This window comes from Danio rerio, chromosome 23 (assembly GCF_052040795.2).
Source record: "Danio rerio strain M-AB ecotype USA chromosome 23, GRCz13ab, whole genome shotgun sequence".
NCBI classification, from domain to species: Eukaryota; Metazoa; Chordata; class Actinopteri; order Cypriniformes; family Danionidae; genus Danio; species Danio rerio.
In genome coordinates this window covers 28,411,614-28,428,675 of record NC_141043.1, presented here as the reverse complement: position 1 = coordinate 28,428,675, position 17,062 = coordinate 28,411,614, and the positions used below count along the sequence as shown (strand labels likewise).

The 17,062-nt window shown below is 33.6% G+C and overlaps 1 protein-coding gene across 1 annotated transcript in view; it reads right to left on the bottom strand.

Moving 5' to 3' along the window:
- fmnl3 (formin-like 3) overlaps nucleotides 1-17,062 on the bottom strand; it is an 88,211-nt gene that overhangs the window by 17,757 nt on the left and 53,392 nt on the right. The window contains 11 exon segments of the mRNA NM_001346154.1: nucleotides 84-152; nucleotides 655-889; nucleotides 971-1,173; nucleotides 1,261-1,385; nucleotides 3,028-3,111; nucleotides 5,444-5,795; nucleotides 7,706-7,807; nucleotides 10,430-10,579; nucleotides 11,001-11,111; nucleotides 11,192-11,266; nucleotides 14,039-14,132. Coding sequence (NP_001333083.1) covers nucleotides 84-152; nucleotides 655-889; nucleotides 971-1,173; nucleotides 1,261-1,385; nucleotides 3,028-3,111; nucleotides 5,444-5,795; nucleotides 7,706-7,807; nucleotides 10,430-10,579; nucleotides 11,001-11,111; nucleotides 11,192-11,266; nucleotides 14,039-14,132 — 1,600 coding nt within the window.

The following is a 17,062-nucleotide window of genomic DNA, read 5'->3' as shown; positions in this document are numbered from 1 at the left end:
GAGGCAAAACAAAAGGATATTTATGCAAAACAGTAGATGATTTTAGGATGAATCTGAGCCTTTATAATAAGGTAGATATTTACTTCAAGAATCTTCTTTAACTTTGGAGAGGACTTCACTGAAGCTGATGCTGCGATGATGGCGTTGAGTTGCTGTGGATTTAAATAAGAAATGTAATTTCAAAATATGAATTATGTGGTATTGTATCAAGAATATGTTTCTTTCTAAGGCCTTAACTGATTTTATGATACATTTTCATTGATTCAATCACAACTGTAAATTTGGTGTGAAACATTTTGAGCATGCCCACTGTCAACCACTTTTTTGAAAACTTATTTAAAGTGCTTTTTGAAGAGTAAACATTTTGTGGTCAAATACTTTTTCAGAAAGGTAAATCCTACTCTCTGCCTACTGACCTGATTCTTACACATTACAGGACATGTTGTTGACGCAGACTAGCTAGGTTGGATTTAATTTTTGCCATATGAAATAGTCAAAAATACCAGTCAAAATACCAGGTTTTGTGGGTGCAGAAATAAAATTCCAGGAATGTTCGTCCATATCAAACAAACAAACAAAATCACTTGATGAACATCACTGAAAATCAATTTTTCTGAAACCCCACAAAGTTTCCCAACACTTCTATTTGCTCACCGGAGTCAGCATGTTGACATTATCATTGAAGTTGCCCACAAACGTGATGATGCTCATCCTCTGAGTGAGCCGCTCGATCTTGCTGAAGAGCAACATGAAGCGGTCTTCCTCCGCCAACTGGTCCAGCGGTCTCCTCTCCCGCTCGTACTGACGCAGCAGTTTACTCTCGGCCTCTGTGGGCAGAAACCGCATCAGGCATTCCACAAAATCCACTGGCAGTGCCTTTAGATCAAACCTTCAACACAGAAATAGCACATATTAATCTCAGAAGAGATGAACACAACATATGTAGAAATACTTTTGTATGTGTGCATACGTTTGAATGGCTTTGCAAATCTCCTCTGTGGTCTTGTTGGCCTTGCGTAAAGTGATGGCCAAGTTCTTTGATCGATTGGCATCTAGCAGCTGAACTTTGTTGATGACCTTCTGGGAGACCTTGCTCTTTGAACATGACAGATCCACCACGGGACCCTGAGCTTTCGTCTTGAACAGCTCCTCAAACTTTTCTAAATCCAATTCCTGTAAGTCAAAACAAAAGCACATAATCTGAGTGGAGAGCTTAATGAAGGACACACTCAAAATAACATAAATCATGCTCAACATCACCTCGAGAACACGGTCATCATCAATCTCGTTGAAAACGGTGCCATTGATCTGGTTGGGTTTCAGTGCAGTCCAGTTAAAGACAGGCAGGCGGAACTTTGTTTTTATAGGTTTCTTAATGCGTATTGCTAAGAGAGGAAATAAAAACTTTACAGTCAGATTATTATCTTAACTAATATATGCATTAGGTAAAGTTACCTTTAAAAGTAATTTAAGTCACTTTTAAATATGTTACTAGGTTACCTTTTAAGCAAAGTAATGTGAAAAAAAGTAAGTGTGCTACAGGTTGTTTTTACATGACGTCATTGATGCTCAATTCAGATGAAGGGCAGAAAGTGATTCTTGTGCATTGGAATCGCTATCCAAACATCAAAATGTTTCTATGTTGTTTATAATTGTTTAAATCAGCCAAAATAAGATTGCCGCAAAGCTTTTATAGACTTGCAGAAGCTTTTGCTCATAAAGGGAGGAAAAATTCAAGACACTGGCTGAAAAATTGAAGAAAAGGCAGCATGTAATAAAAAATTTTTTTCAGTACATCCATGTGTACAAACTTTTTTGAATGCGATAATTCATTTGACAGCACCAATAAAGATTATATAAAGGCCTAGCTATGTGTATAAATAGGTTAATGTGTTATATGAAAATCAGATAAAAACACCACCACACTTCCAAAAATCCAGAATATACAGTAAAGAACACACCCTGCAATGTAATCGCTGCAATGAAATCTCTGTCTCGTTTTGCAATAATCCATGTCTTTACTGGTATTTTGTTAAAATAAACAGCCATAACATGAATGTTTGTTGATGGTAAGTTTGTTGACAAAACAAAAAGAAATGCAACCCTTGTGACAAAACTAGACGGTTATTATTGAGAAGCACTTTTCCCCCTAACAAAAATAAATAAATAATAATGTAGACTATGTGTCCACACTTTTGTATGCTTTTATCTGTTATTTTGTGATGTCTGGAAGATATCCGCATAGGGGGGAAAAAATGTACAGTAGTAATTAATAATAAACATGTTTTTGAACCACATAGTAAAATGTATAATGTGTACAACTATTTGTTAATGAATGCTAAAAAATACTGCAGCATAGTAAACTGATAAATTGCAATAAATAGTGTAAACTGTGGTGTATTGTGTATAATTTTAGTGTAGAAAACTGAAGCCTAATAATTTTTTTTTATTATTACAGTTGCGTTGTACCACAGCAACAATATAATTACTACCAAAGTATTCAAGTAATTCAAGTAATTATCTATAGTATGCTTCCAAAGACTATAGCATTTATTTACTATAGTATTTTTTCATGTTACGTAATAGATCATAGAGTATCTACCGCCTTGATGACAGTCAGATATATTTTAGTTCAGTAGAAAACCTGGCTCTCTTCATGATATAAAGATCATGCCCAGCATATGTGGCTATTTTCTATTTATATCTCCTTTGAAATGTGGTATAAATCACAAAAATACAGACTTTTCTCTATCTCCCATTCAGTTTTTACTTCCCGCCCTTCCTGAATTTCGCGCGTCATCAGAACCACATGATTGCAAACAACCTATAGATGTGTTTTTCCCATTTTTAGATTGAGATAGGCTTAAAAATTGTTAATATATACATTTTTACAGTAACTTTACCTAACACAAGATGTATGACAAGATTCTCAAAAGTGATGACATTCAATTTGATCCTTTGTTGTCAATAACTCAGAGCTAAGATGGTACAGTTTCTAGTATTATTATTTGTAAAAAAAAATATTACCTGATAATCCAACACTAAGAATGACCGATGGTGATGGTCCAGGTAGAGGTGGAGGAGGTGGAGGAGGAATAGGAATAGACTCAACTGTGGAAAATAAGAGAGATTTGATCAATTAATACGTGTTGAATTGACATTTTACTCTTAAAAAGTAGAATGTTCCCAAATAACTAGAAGAGCTAAATGGGTATTTAGTGAGTCCCAGACCAGCTGCTTCCTCAGTAGAAACCTCTCCTTAGCTAAAGGAAACACCCTTAGCTTTTCCTTTTCCTGCTGGGCTGAGACATTTAAAGCTCTGTAACTCAGAGGGAAATGACTTTTGTTTTTGTTTATAATCGCTCTACAAAATCTCTAATAAAATCTCTATAATCTGGAGCGTCAAGGGAATCCTTATATATCCGCTTTTCATTGACAGTGGGCTTGTGACATACTTCCCACTGTCTGTAGGAAATCAAATGATTTATTTATTAACATTATGTTGCTTTATATAAACTACAGATGAATGATATTTTTTCCTTCATCACAGTAATAACAAATATACATAAACAGAGCACCAGGATTTATTTGATCAGCAAATATGTAAGGTTTATTTCACAACTTTTCTTCATTTTTCTTTTATTTAATGTTTCTGTATTTCAGATGTTGTTGTTCTCAAAGAATCTTCCAATTTACTTCTAATTTAGGGGAAAACATATTTAATGTTTCATTTAATGTAAAGGAAAAAATATTCATTTTTAATTTGGATGCCTACTTATAATTCAACTCAATTCAATAAACTTTATTGTCTATCCCACAGGGATAATTTTTCCCACAGGGGTTAGAAATTTGTCTTTAGACATAGGCTCACACACAACAACAAAACATAAATATACAAAAAATTCTATTTAAAAAAAACATTGGAAGTGGGAACAAATTTCTTGTACTTAGCCTTTTTTGCTAAAGGGACTTTATACCATCTACCAGATGGAAGAGTCTTCCACAATAGTGGAGGTTTTTCTTTTTGTCGCTGCTATAAATAAATCAGTGAGAGGTGTTTGTCTCTCACCAATTATTTTACTCGCTACGTTTAACAACCCTAAACGTTTACTTTTGCTTTTAACAGAGAGGGAGTTAAACCAGGCTACAATATTGAAATTAAGGACAGAATCAATAAGTGATTTATATCAGACAATCAAAATGTCCTTTATCAAAACTTCTCAGTTTTCTCAACAAACTCAACCGCTGCTGAGGCTTTTTAAAAATATTCTCTGAGTATTTATTAAAAGGGAACTGAAAGTCAATTTCCCCACCTAAATATTTAAAAGAACTCACCTGTTCAACTTCCTCCCCATTAATTAGCAAAGGGTCCCAAAATGTTCGTATTTTGTTTGTCCCACAACACATTGCTTTCATCTTACTGTTAAGCTGCAAGGAATTCTCTGTTGTCCAACTTGTGATAAAATTGGCAAAAATTTAGAAAATTATCCAATAACTAAGTATCCTTTACACATCCAACCAATGCCATGTAATCTGCATGCTTGATAAGTGTCAGATTTTCACAATTGTTTTACAACCAGCAGTGCTTAATAAGATAAATATTGAAGCTTGATTAAATGTTATGCTTGATTAATTTCTGACTTCTGAGAGTAGTTCCAGCTAAAATTTAAGTATAAAATGTCTATTATGTTTGAAATTATTTAAGACAGTTAATTACTTAATAAATAAAAATATATTTTCTGAAAGTTGGTCATTCTAAAACAAACAATATATACGTGCTTAAATCAGTATTTTTACATTGTACATTGCTTGCCAATAAACTGTAATGCAGGTGAATGTATTTTATATAAATCAAATAAAGTGATCATGATCAAGAGCCATCAGAAACATTTTATTAAACAGCTTGATTGATTGATTGATTGATTGATTGATTGATTGATTGATTGATTGATCGATCGATCGATCGATCGATCGATTGATTGATTGATTGATTGATTGATTGATTGATTGATTGATTGATTGATTGATTGATTGATTGATTGATTGATTGATTGATTGATTGATTGATTGATTGATTGATTGATTGATTGATTGATTGATTGATTGATTGATTGATTGATTTGGTCACACTTTAGTTCGATGGTCCGTTACATTGCATCTACATGTCAACTGATTCTCATTAGATTATAAGTAGACTGTTAGGTTTGGGTTAGGGCTAGTGTAAGTTGACATGCACTTGCAAAGTTTCTTATAGTCAGTTAAATGTCTGTTTAAGGAGCAGTCTCAACAAAATATTAAGCAGACAGTCTACTTATACTCAAATGGACCATCAAAATAAAGTGTTACTACTAATTCCTTTACTCATTAATTGCAGAGTTTTGTGTAAACAGACCTTCAATGGAGGGTCAAAAAACACTATACATTTCATAAAATGTAGCTGTACCTTCTGAAGGGAGTGGTGGGGCAGGTGGAGGAGGTGGTGGAGGTGGGGGTGGTGGTGGCGGTGGAGCAACAGCTTCAACAGGTACAGCTGAAGTGCCACCCAAACCTCCAATGGTGCTCATGCCTACAGTCAGTGATCTTAGGTCTGTCAGAGGAGTTCCAGCCACTGCTCCAGCACCCAGAGTCTCGATGGCAATGTCTCCATCAGGCTGCTTGCGTAAGCGGATGGTGCCCTGCTGCTCCAGCTCCAGCAGCTGCTTCTCAATGTTGTTGTGCCTCTGGAAGGCGGCGTCTTTCTCCTGGATCATCCGCCGCAGTGTGTGCACCTGTGTGCTGGCTGACTCATACGTCTCCTGCAAAAGTGTGAGTGTGAGTCCAGTCAATGATGTTGCCAAACCTACATTGGTGCTTACTCTTAGCATGGCATCTAATAACACTACACAACATTTGTAAACACCCCTCACCCCCCAAAATAAACAGTTATATGGTGTGCAGATTTATATTTAAACTATTCGGATCTTAAATTAATATTTCCTAATATCCATTTACAATACTGTAAACAATATTTACAAATTGCCTGTATTAACAATTCAGTTGTGTGTTTAGGAATTTATAATTGTTTTGTTCTAAACTTCTTAAATAAATTTTTTTAAAAAATTTGAGCAAAACCAAAATGTGTCATGTTTTCAGACATGCTTATTTTATTTTTATTTTTTTAACACAATACCAACATTTAAACATTGGAAACTATAAACTGTTTAAAAAAAAAATCTAAATTTCGAGAGAAAAAATACAACTCAACATATTTAAACATTTGTTATTGTGATGTATTGTGTTATTTTGCCTAAGCCAAAAAAATAAATGCTCATAATAACAATATTTGAATTTGAACATTTTAAGAAATCATAGCAACTATAGCAATAATACCATAATGTTAGCATTGTAGTTAAGCCCGGCAGGCCCAGGATGTAAACATGACATTAGACTAACATTGTACCCCGACTTTGTGGGAATGTTGCATTTTTGTTTGAAAATTAAAAATAGGATTGACGTCAGAACCCAACCACAGGCCGACATCTGTGTACAATATCCAGCCTAAAATCAACCAAATTTCAACGCCTAATGATGTTACAGCTTGACATTGTGTGAAAGTGACCACTACAACTGTGTCTATCAGATGTTAGATTTTGGTTGCCATACATGACAAATAATTGTCAGTATTTGACGCCAATATAACGTTGGTTTGAATGTTGGCTAGATGTTGGATTATAGACATTGGAGTCTTCTAATTTACTTTTTAAAAAAGTAAAAAAAACACGTAAAAAAACGTTTAATGTTTAATTTTTTTTATTTGGATACCTAATTACAATTGTTTACTTGCAAATCCCTTATAAAAAATTTATGAAGTTTGATTAAAGGTTATGCTTGATTAATTTCTGTCTTCTGAGAGTAGTTCCAGCTAAAATTTGTCTGTTAATTACCTTATACAGGGTTTCTGCAGGTTTCACCAACTTAAATTTAAGACATTTTAAGAAATTTTTAAGACCATTATGAATAAAATTTTAGACTCATGAAGGGCTAAAGAATTTTTCAAAGGGCCCAGATGGAAAATATTTTTATTTGCCCAGTCAAAAACAATATTATACTTTAATATTTTTAATAATACAATAATACAATAATATTACCACTATGACTATGTCTATCAGACTTTGGATTTTAGTTGCCATACCTGACGAATAAATGTCAGTATTTGATGTCAATATGATGTTGGTTTGCAATGTTGGCTTGACATTGAATTTTGGTCACTTTCCAACACAAACTAAAATCAACTAAAATCAACTAAATATCCACGCCATGATCATTGGATAAAGTTGTTACACAGTGTTAACATCACAACCTAAATCTAACCTAATAATAACGTCTTACGATTGTGTTCCTGCTGGGAAGTACCTAAAATACAAACAAGTGAACAACAAATAAATAAATAAATAATATAAATACTAAATCACTTACACAATAGCACTGCAGTGCCATTATAAATAACCAAAAACATGGTATTTTATTTATTTTATCTGACATTTACTGTAGATATTAACAATAAACAACAATCTGTCTTTCCTAGCAACATATTCTTCACTGTAACGGTCACTGTATGGCTCATATAACATTTTTTTTTTTTATATTACACCAAATTATTTATGAGCTATTTGCAAGTCACGCTCATCAGTGACAGTGAAAAAGTGGAAGTGATTGTGGTCTATACCTTTATGACTGCCAGCTCCTTGTCTTTGTGCAGCAGTTGCTTCTCCAGGTCTGCCACCTTCGTCATGGTCTCATTCTCAACATCCAGAAGCTTCTCTGTCACCTAAACCAACAGAATAAAAAACAAAGCAAGAGAGAAAACATAACGGCGTGAGAGGTGGACAAAGCAGACAGGCAGTTCCGAGCACTGATCCTCTCATTCCCTTTTAAGCCTCCTTCAGTGTCTCTCACTCTCTTACAGATCAATAAAGTGAACATTTCCAGCAGTATGACAAAGCAGATAAGACAGCAGCACTTTCACTTTTGAAGCACCATTGCATACAGGAATATTTGGGGAATTCTTTCCTCCACCCCCAGCGAGAGCAGAAGGATTGATTGTTGTGTGATGCTCTGGCCATTTCAAGACCTTTGGCATGAGCATAACTCAGAAAGACCCACTACTGTGTCCAGATCAGAGGAACAATCTGAGGCTTGTTTTCACACTGCCTGCATACTCTGATTTACAGGCTAGTATCTGCTAAACAAAATAACTTATATTAAGTAGTCTGCCGGTCAGATCATATTTTTTAAGATTCCCCTGTGCCAAAAGTGAATTATTAATCTATGTTGTGGGTAAATACTAGGAAATAAGCATGATTTTCCTGAACTTATAGTGAACTCTGATATGGATGAAGTCATTGAAATACTGAAAGTGACTGACAAGACTTATTGGATTGTTAAAAGGTAGATATGTTTTTTGCTGCTTGTTCAAACTACTTATTTAAAATAAGCTGAAAACAACACAATTCCTGAGACTTTATTTAGGAAAACTTAATTATTTTGTGTCAATTAACTTAATTTTGTAAAAAACAGTTATGCTCACTTAATGGATTTGAATTGGGACCACATGTAGGAATTGTGTGGAACCCTGCATTTTTACATCTAAGGAATGTACATTTCAAGACATTTATAAGACCTTTAGAAGATCATTCATTCATTCATTCATTCATTCATTCATTCATTTTCTTTTTGGCTTAGTCCCTTTATTAATCTGGAGTCGCCACAACAGAATGAACTGCCCTTTATGAGATCAATGGATTTTATTAAAATTATCTTCAGGATCACAATGTGTCAAAAATTATAATATGTACACTGACAGGGAGCAGTATTTATTTAAGGGAGGGAGAAAAGAAATTTTGCACAGATCTACATTACTTTGAATTGTTTTTGCAAAGCATTAGATTAAGGTGTGAAAAACTCTGCTCTTAAACACTACAATATGGAAATAATGTATCCTCTTATCACACAGAAGCGTGTTGTTTTATCAAGATTCAATTATTATAAATATTGTATTAGTATAAAACATGAAGTTTATGATTAAAACATGAATAAATCCCTGCCAGTGGACTTTCAGTTTCTTAGAAAATAATTAAATTATGTAATTTGTAAATGTACATGCAATGGATTTAGATTTCAGGTTTGGTTTAAACTTTTTAAGGCCTTATTAAATATTTTTAACATTTGGAAAAAAATAAAATGCTGTTTTGAATATTCTTTGAATTAAATAGAAATAAATTAACAACTAAAATACAGTGTTCAGCGTAATAAAGTATGCCCCATTTTAAAAGTGAATATTTTCATCCATTTCTCTGTGAATATAGGTAGTGTATTTTGGTGCATTTAAACAATACAGATTTATTAAACAGATACATTTATCAAAAGAATATTTTAGTCACCAAACATATTTATAAATAGAAAGATATTAAAATTAAATTCAAGCAAAATGTTGCAAAACAAATTACAACCTTCCAAATTTTCAACTTAATATTTTTTTTCTGCTTCTCTTGATTTTTACTCTTTTTTTTAAAATAAGTATTTATTATTGTTCGAAAACATATACATTTGGCTGTACTAGTCTTTGGACCGTTATCGTAAGTTATTTTGTTAGATAAGCTCCAGATTTGGCTTTAGTACTGATTACTCTGATGTATATGCACAAGCATATTATTGTATAGCTTCCTATTAAAATCTGAATTTAAAAGAGAGATTTGAGAGGGGTGTACTTATATATGTTGACCACTGTATTAAGCAGCACATTGTTGTAAACACTGATAGTAAGAAATATCTGTTTCAACATATAAAATGAGGATGTTAGAATGTTTTCTGAAGGACTGTGTTGACATTTACGCCTCGAATAATGAGGCTGATATTTGAAAGGAAAAGGAATTCATGAATTAAAATTTAATTTAAAGTTTTAAATTTTACATTTTAAATATTAATACTATATTATAGTATTACAATTTTTATTAAATTTGTTAAATAAATGCTGACTTGTTGAGAATATGAGACTTCTTTCAAAAATGTTAAATAAAAATAGTAGTGCAAAGAATTTGTTAATTATTAAAGTTTTACAAAATTAAGTGTGAACTTAAAATGAAAAGTCATGTGTATTGCAGTATTGTCCATAAATGTTTTTTTATTATGTTAATATTTATTATCATTTTTAATTTTCTCTGTATCGTTTACATGAAAATGTATGCAGTAATTTTAGAAGGGTTTTTTCTGGTTCTAAGAGCATTCTCCTCTCCGTTACATTAAATCTCTTCTGTTACTAATACTTCATTACTCATTGTTGTTCATTTATTACATTTAGCTTAATTTGTGTATACAGTGCACATAAATGGGATATTCTATTCTATTAGTATTTTACTTATTTTAATGAATGGGAATATTTCATGTTTCTTACATGTGACAAATGCTCTTCCAGTTCCTCCACTTTCTCCAGGGCCACATTCTTGGTTTCTGCATCCTCCAAAAGACCTCCAACATCAAACACATTATCCAGGTAAGCCTGGATCTGCACCGACAGCTTATCACTCTCTGTGTGCTTGGATTTCTGAAAGAGAACACAGGGGATTTCTTAATGTTTTATTATTTAATTACTCTTAGAGTTTAGATATGTTTCGAAAATCCTGATAGATTGAATTATTTAATATTTTTCAGTAATTCAGAACAACATTTTGTTTATATAGTTTTAAACACAACATCTACACAGTGAACATTACAATAATATTCCATTAGTGTTAATTAACATGAACAAACAATGAACTATTTATTAGAGCATATACTCATCTTTAACGTTAGTTCATGAAAATGAAGTTGTTAACAAACACTGCATAAACTAATACAATATAATACTAATATAATGTAATAGGGGATGTTCATTTTAGTTTTAAATGTTAAATGAACAATTGAAACCTTATTATTAAGGGAGAGCAATAAAAAGTCTGGTTTTCTTGAGTATTTTGACTGAATACCTCCAGGAAGTCATCAAGTCCCAGCTTTGTGAACTCGTACTGTAGATGCACACGGAAGTTCATGTCCTCTACCGAATGGACCACAATGTTGATAAACTGCATGCAAGCCACCTGACATTTAAACACACAATTAATTACTTAAAAAAAAAAAAACAGGTACAAAAATGACTACAGAACTTTCATACACCTACCATGAAGTCAATGTTCCCATCTTCACTACGGAAATACTCCATCAGCTTTTCAAAGCGGTGCTTCTCCTTACACACCTACAAGCATATTTACTTTGTTCATCACAGGAAAACAGAAAAACCCTGAGTATAGTATATGTATTATGTTAAAATTACCAACAATTGCCAACATTTTATTTAAAAAACACAACTTGGGGAATGCACTTTCTGCAACCACATGAAGACATTTTTCATTACTGTAAGCATGACTGGTGGATGCACAGCAGCCCACAAATGTGGTTAATTAAAAATCTATTGTTGCCAATTATTTTTATTATTGTTTGTACCAGCCAAGTTAAAATATGGTGGAGTAGTTATACTGCTTATTTTTTTTAAAAACAAACATACTTTGAAAAATACAATGATTAAACAGAGAAATCCAATCATTATTAAAAAAAAAACTCAATTGATGGACAAGAAAAATATATAGACGAGTATGCTATTGCTTTTGTATTGTATTTAATGTAATTGTAATGTATTGACTTATTTTTTAGTTAATTTATGTATTAATATTATTATTATTATTATTATTGTTATTATTATTATTCATTTATTCATTCATTCATTCATTCATTCACTTTTTTTCAACTTAGTCACTTAATCAGGGGTTGCCACAGTGGAATGAACCACCAACTTACCCAGCATGTGTTTTACGCAGCGGATACCTTTCCAGCTGCAACCCATCACTGGGAAACACCCATAAACTCTCTTTCACACACATACACTATGGACAATTTAACTTACTATTATTATTATTATTATTATTATTATTATTATTATTATTATTATTATTATTATTATTATTGTAAGTTTTGTTAAAGTAAGAAAAGTTCATTTTATTCATAAGTTAAAAAAGTATATATATATATATATATATATATATATATATATATATATATATATATATATATATATATATATAATCCTAGATACAGAAACAATAGGGTATGAGGTTATTGGGTTCAGTGAAGTTGAGCCTGATGGAGAATTCACATCGCAGTCCATTCCAGAAGAAAGACAGACTTACGGAAAAAGAAAGGGAATGAAATAACAAAGGCGCTACATAATAGGAAACGTATAAAATGCTTTTAGCAAAAGATATTTTTGAAAATTCTTTAATGAGAGTTCCCAATGCTCTGCACAATGAAATGGGGAACATTTAATTCATCCGTTTAAATTCAAAGTTAGGCTGCAGCCACAGAGCCTTTGAAGACTAGTGCTCCAAGTCTACAGCCAGGATTTTATTTCAGTCTCTCTCACAGCATTGTTGTGACTGCTCTGTTCATTAGCTCTCAGAGTTTCCCAGGACAGAGTTAGACAGTTACGGAGTAATTGGGCCGTTTCCGGTATTTACATAAATGACTAGGCAAACAAAACAGAGTGAACGGTTGAGCCTGTGGGCAATTTACTCTCCCAAAGCCTTGATCCTTATCAGAGACATGGGTTTAATGCAACGACTGGCTTAAGATGTGGTGTTTTCCCACAAATGCAACTGGGAAGAGAAAAAATGGCTGGCTAATTGGCTTTATAGAGTGCCATTCACTAATGTTCGCACCCTCTGTAAAAATAAGCAATTGATTTATTAATAAAATTTGTATCTTTTGTTCAAAATATTAAAGGGGCACTTCACCCAAGAAATGTAATGTCTTTAATAAATTAATCCCCAGAGATATTTGTTCATCTTCAAAACACAAATTATAGATAAGATAGTTTACATAAAATCAGAGAGCTCTAACCATCCAAGGTTCCAAAAAAGGAACCACAAACATTGTCAATATATTCCATGTGACTTTAGAGCAGGGGTGTCAAACTCAATTCCTGCAGGGCCGAAGCCCTGCACAGTTTAGTTCCAACCCTGCTCCAACACACTTACCTGTAGGTTTCAAACAAGCCTGAATGACTCAATTAGTTTGATCAGGTGTGTTTAATTAGGGTTGGAACTAAAATGTGCAGAGCTGCGGCTCTTTTGGAACTGAGTTTGACACCTGTGCTTCAGAGGATCAACTGTAATCCAAAAAAGCTCCAACAAATGCATTTGTATGCCAAAAAGTTTAAAAACTATTTTGTTCGCCTATGTCTTATGCATTAGATCAGGGTGTGTGTTTACTATGGCAAATACAACACTTGCATGTTACACTGCTGACTCTAATGCCAATATACTGTATTGCCCAGAGTAAAGGTGCACACTGACCTGATATGGGAGAGAAGATACTGTATAGGCAAACAAATTCCAATATACAGTTTTGTGCTATACAAAAGTATTCTTGGAGCTTGACATGATTACAGTAGAACTGAAGACTCGAGGCTCCTTTTCTGGAATTTTGGAGGGTCTAAGATTTCATCTAAAATATCTTAATTTGTGTTCTGAAGATGAACAAACAAACACAAAAACTCTCTCATTGAGAATAAACAATTGTAAACACAACACACGCACTAAAAATGCTGGGTTGTTGTAATGTCGAGTCAAATATGGCCAAAACACAATGTCAATTCAATTTAAACAAGCAGTTGCCCATTTCCATATTTGACCCAACCTCAGGACAATCCTAAAATTTTTTATAGTGCAGTTTTATCAAAAACAAATATCTATATTAAATATATGTGTGTCACAATAATTCACACCCCTATGAATTAACATGGGCAGAATATTTTTGAAGTACAGTCTTATTGATATTTTACTTTTGGAGTAAACCTGGAGAACAGGTTGTTGAAAATGTTCACAAAATACAACGTTTTTTAAACAAAAAAGCACTGAATGTAACATCCATTTTTTTGTGCCACACTTGCAGGTGTAAATATCCCAGAATGTACCTCTTTGAAGTTATCAAATGCTGAGAGGATGATTTCATGGCCTCCTCGCACCAAACACACCGCAGCCAGCAGCTCCAGGACCAGCGCCTTTGTTCTGTAACGGGAACAAAAGCTTCAGTGAGCATCCAAACGGGCAGAGCAGGACTCGCACAATAAGACAGCTAACATTACCAACTTGACAGGTCATTACCCACCCACACCTGCTTAGATCTATCCTTCAGGGAGAACTGCAGCTTTGTGTCCATTGTTGCACAATTTAAAAAAAAAAAATCAGGAACACGATAGCACACTTTTATCTTGAGCTTCGCATAGGGGTCATATCTGATGCTGACTATATGAGCACATGTAGGTGGGGTAATATTTTGTTGTTGTTGGTGGTGTTTTAAAAGGACGTAATCTAAGAAAGGTCTTCCCGGTGCAGTTTAAAGCTGTGATTAAGTGATACGTTGGAGCACTGATTCACTGAGGAATGACGTGGGGGTTTCCATGCTTTGGTGTGAATTGAAATAAGCTTTGACTACAAATGCATCTAGTCAGACTGACACTAATCTGCTTTAAGGGAATCATTCTTACCAAACAAAAGTACAACTCTAATCCTTAACTCGACAGCACAACCAAAACTAAAGGCTACTGAAGGTATTGGATTACATCGGCTTATTAGGGATCTGCTACACTAAAGAAAAATGCTAAAATGTATATATTTATTGTGCAAGTCTTTGCACTGAGGTTTTTAGGTAAATAGCATACATGGAATTACTAAAATGTGTCAAGTTTAGATTGTTTTGTTGAGTGAATTTTACTTTTCTTTCTTCATTCAAAGTACATTTTACTCTATTTGACTTTGATATACTATATGGAGCTTTCTCTTTATAAGGTGTTTATGAAGAGGTTTTTCAAATATTTTAAAATATATCAAATTAAAAACAATTTTTTATATTTAAATGTAAGTTCACTCCAAAATTAAGAAAAAAAAAGTATTACCTCACGATGTTTGAAACACACGTCTTAAGTTCATAGTTTCGTTATAAACAAATTACGTTTTTTCAGACACTTTACTTGAAGTGGTGTTTATAAGACTGCCATGAATCCTTTATAATCATGACACGTCATTAATATGAAGATTTTATGCATGCATATGACAACTGTCATTAATGTAATGTGTATTTATATAGTACATTTAATGTGTATGGCCATACACCCAAAGCGCTTCACAGGGGGTTTCTCCACATCACCACCACTGTGCAGAATCCACTTAAATGATGTGACTGCAGCCACAGGACAATGGTGCCAGTGCACTCACAACGCACAAGCTATTGGTGGAGTGGAGAAACAGTGATAGAGCCAATTCGGTGGATGGGGATGATTGGGAGGCCATAATGGGTATGGGCCAATTTGAAAAGACGCCGCTCACTGACAGTATAGTGTCTCCTTCACTTTACTGGGGCATTAGGGCTCGCGCAGACCACAGGTTGACTGGCCTTACTAATACCACTTCCAACAGAAACCTTATTTTCCATCCAAGTACTGACCAGGCTCAGCCTTGCTTAGCTTCAGTGAGTAACTGTGTCATTAGCTCAATTATGTCATTTTAAATGTAAATGTGACATTGTTCAAGATGACATGACAACTTGACATTACCAATGCAACATAACCTGTCATAAACATCATTGTCATGAGGCCATTATAATTGTGTCATGAATTCTATAAGTTTCATTAATGTTCCTAATCTGTAATATTCATGAACCTTAACTGCAGTAGAACACATTTAAATTGTCATTGAAATGTAATGAAATGTCATAAAACATTAATAACGCTGTTATAGAATTATTAATTTTTTTATGACAAATTCAGTTTGTTCCACTGGAAAAACAAAAGTTATCAGAAAAATATCCTTGACACAATTATACACAATAATGTTTAAGACAAAATGACAATGACAATGACAAGTTGGGGAAATGTCACAACAAATAAAGGTTGTGATGAATGTATTATTTTTGCTCTGTAATTTGCCTTAAAGATGAATGCATTTCTTATGGCATTGAAACAGAATACTTTTTTTGCATTCTACTACATTGCTTTTCCATTGTTTTCTTCATACAAACAATTAAACATAAATACATTTAGATTGTGTAGAAGGGCTGTGCGATTTGGAAAAAAATATCTAATTGTGATTTTTTTGACACATAATGTGATTTCAATTTGATTTGTAATTTAATTTTGTAGTCAAGCTTCAGCTCAATATTTTATTATATTAATAGCTTTTATTCAAATTTGTTTATAAATATTCAGAAATTAAACACTCGTTTTTCTCAAACAGTAGTGACTTATGGCGTTAATTATCTCCTAGTGCCTTCGTGATGTTTTTTCAAATGGTGTAACAGCTGCGAACAACTCTGAAATTGTACTTTGCTGTTGCTAGCTACTAGATTGACCGTCACAGGCAATACTTTTAGTTGACTTTTTAGCAAGACACTCTTCATATAGTGCTTGTGGTGCTTTTTTGGGGTGCTGGTTGTTGCATTTCCTCATGCTGTGGCAAAAATTGTGTGACAGCTCTTACAAATGACCTATTTCTGTTTAGTGTCTGTGATTTTGAAACCAAATATTTCCATATTACTGACATGCTGTTTTTCTTAGATATTGATTAGTCTATTAATGGCAACGCAGTGGTGCAGTAGGTAGTGCTGTCGCCTCACAGCAAGAAGGTTGTGGGTTCGAGCCTCGGCTAGGTCAGTTGGCGTTTCTGTGTGGAGTTTGCATGTTCTCCCTGTGTTTGTGTGGGTTTCCTTTGGGTGCTCCGGTTTCCCCGTATTAATAAAGAGACTAAGCCGAAAATAAATGAATGAATAGTCTATTAATGCTTCTGAAGCGACAGACACTATCATCCTACTTGTCCATGCTTTCCGCTCTTTTTTGTTTTATTGTGGGCTTTCCACATAGTTGGGTTGCGCAATTCTGATAGGGCAGAACAAAAGTGTGCTCACTCAATTGGCTAGTAAGACCAATTTGTATTTGCTCTGGGTG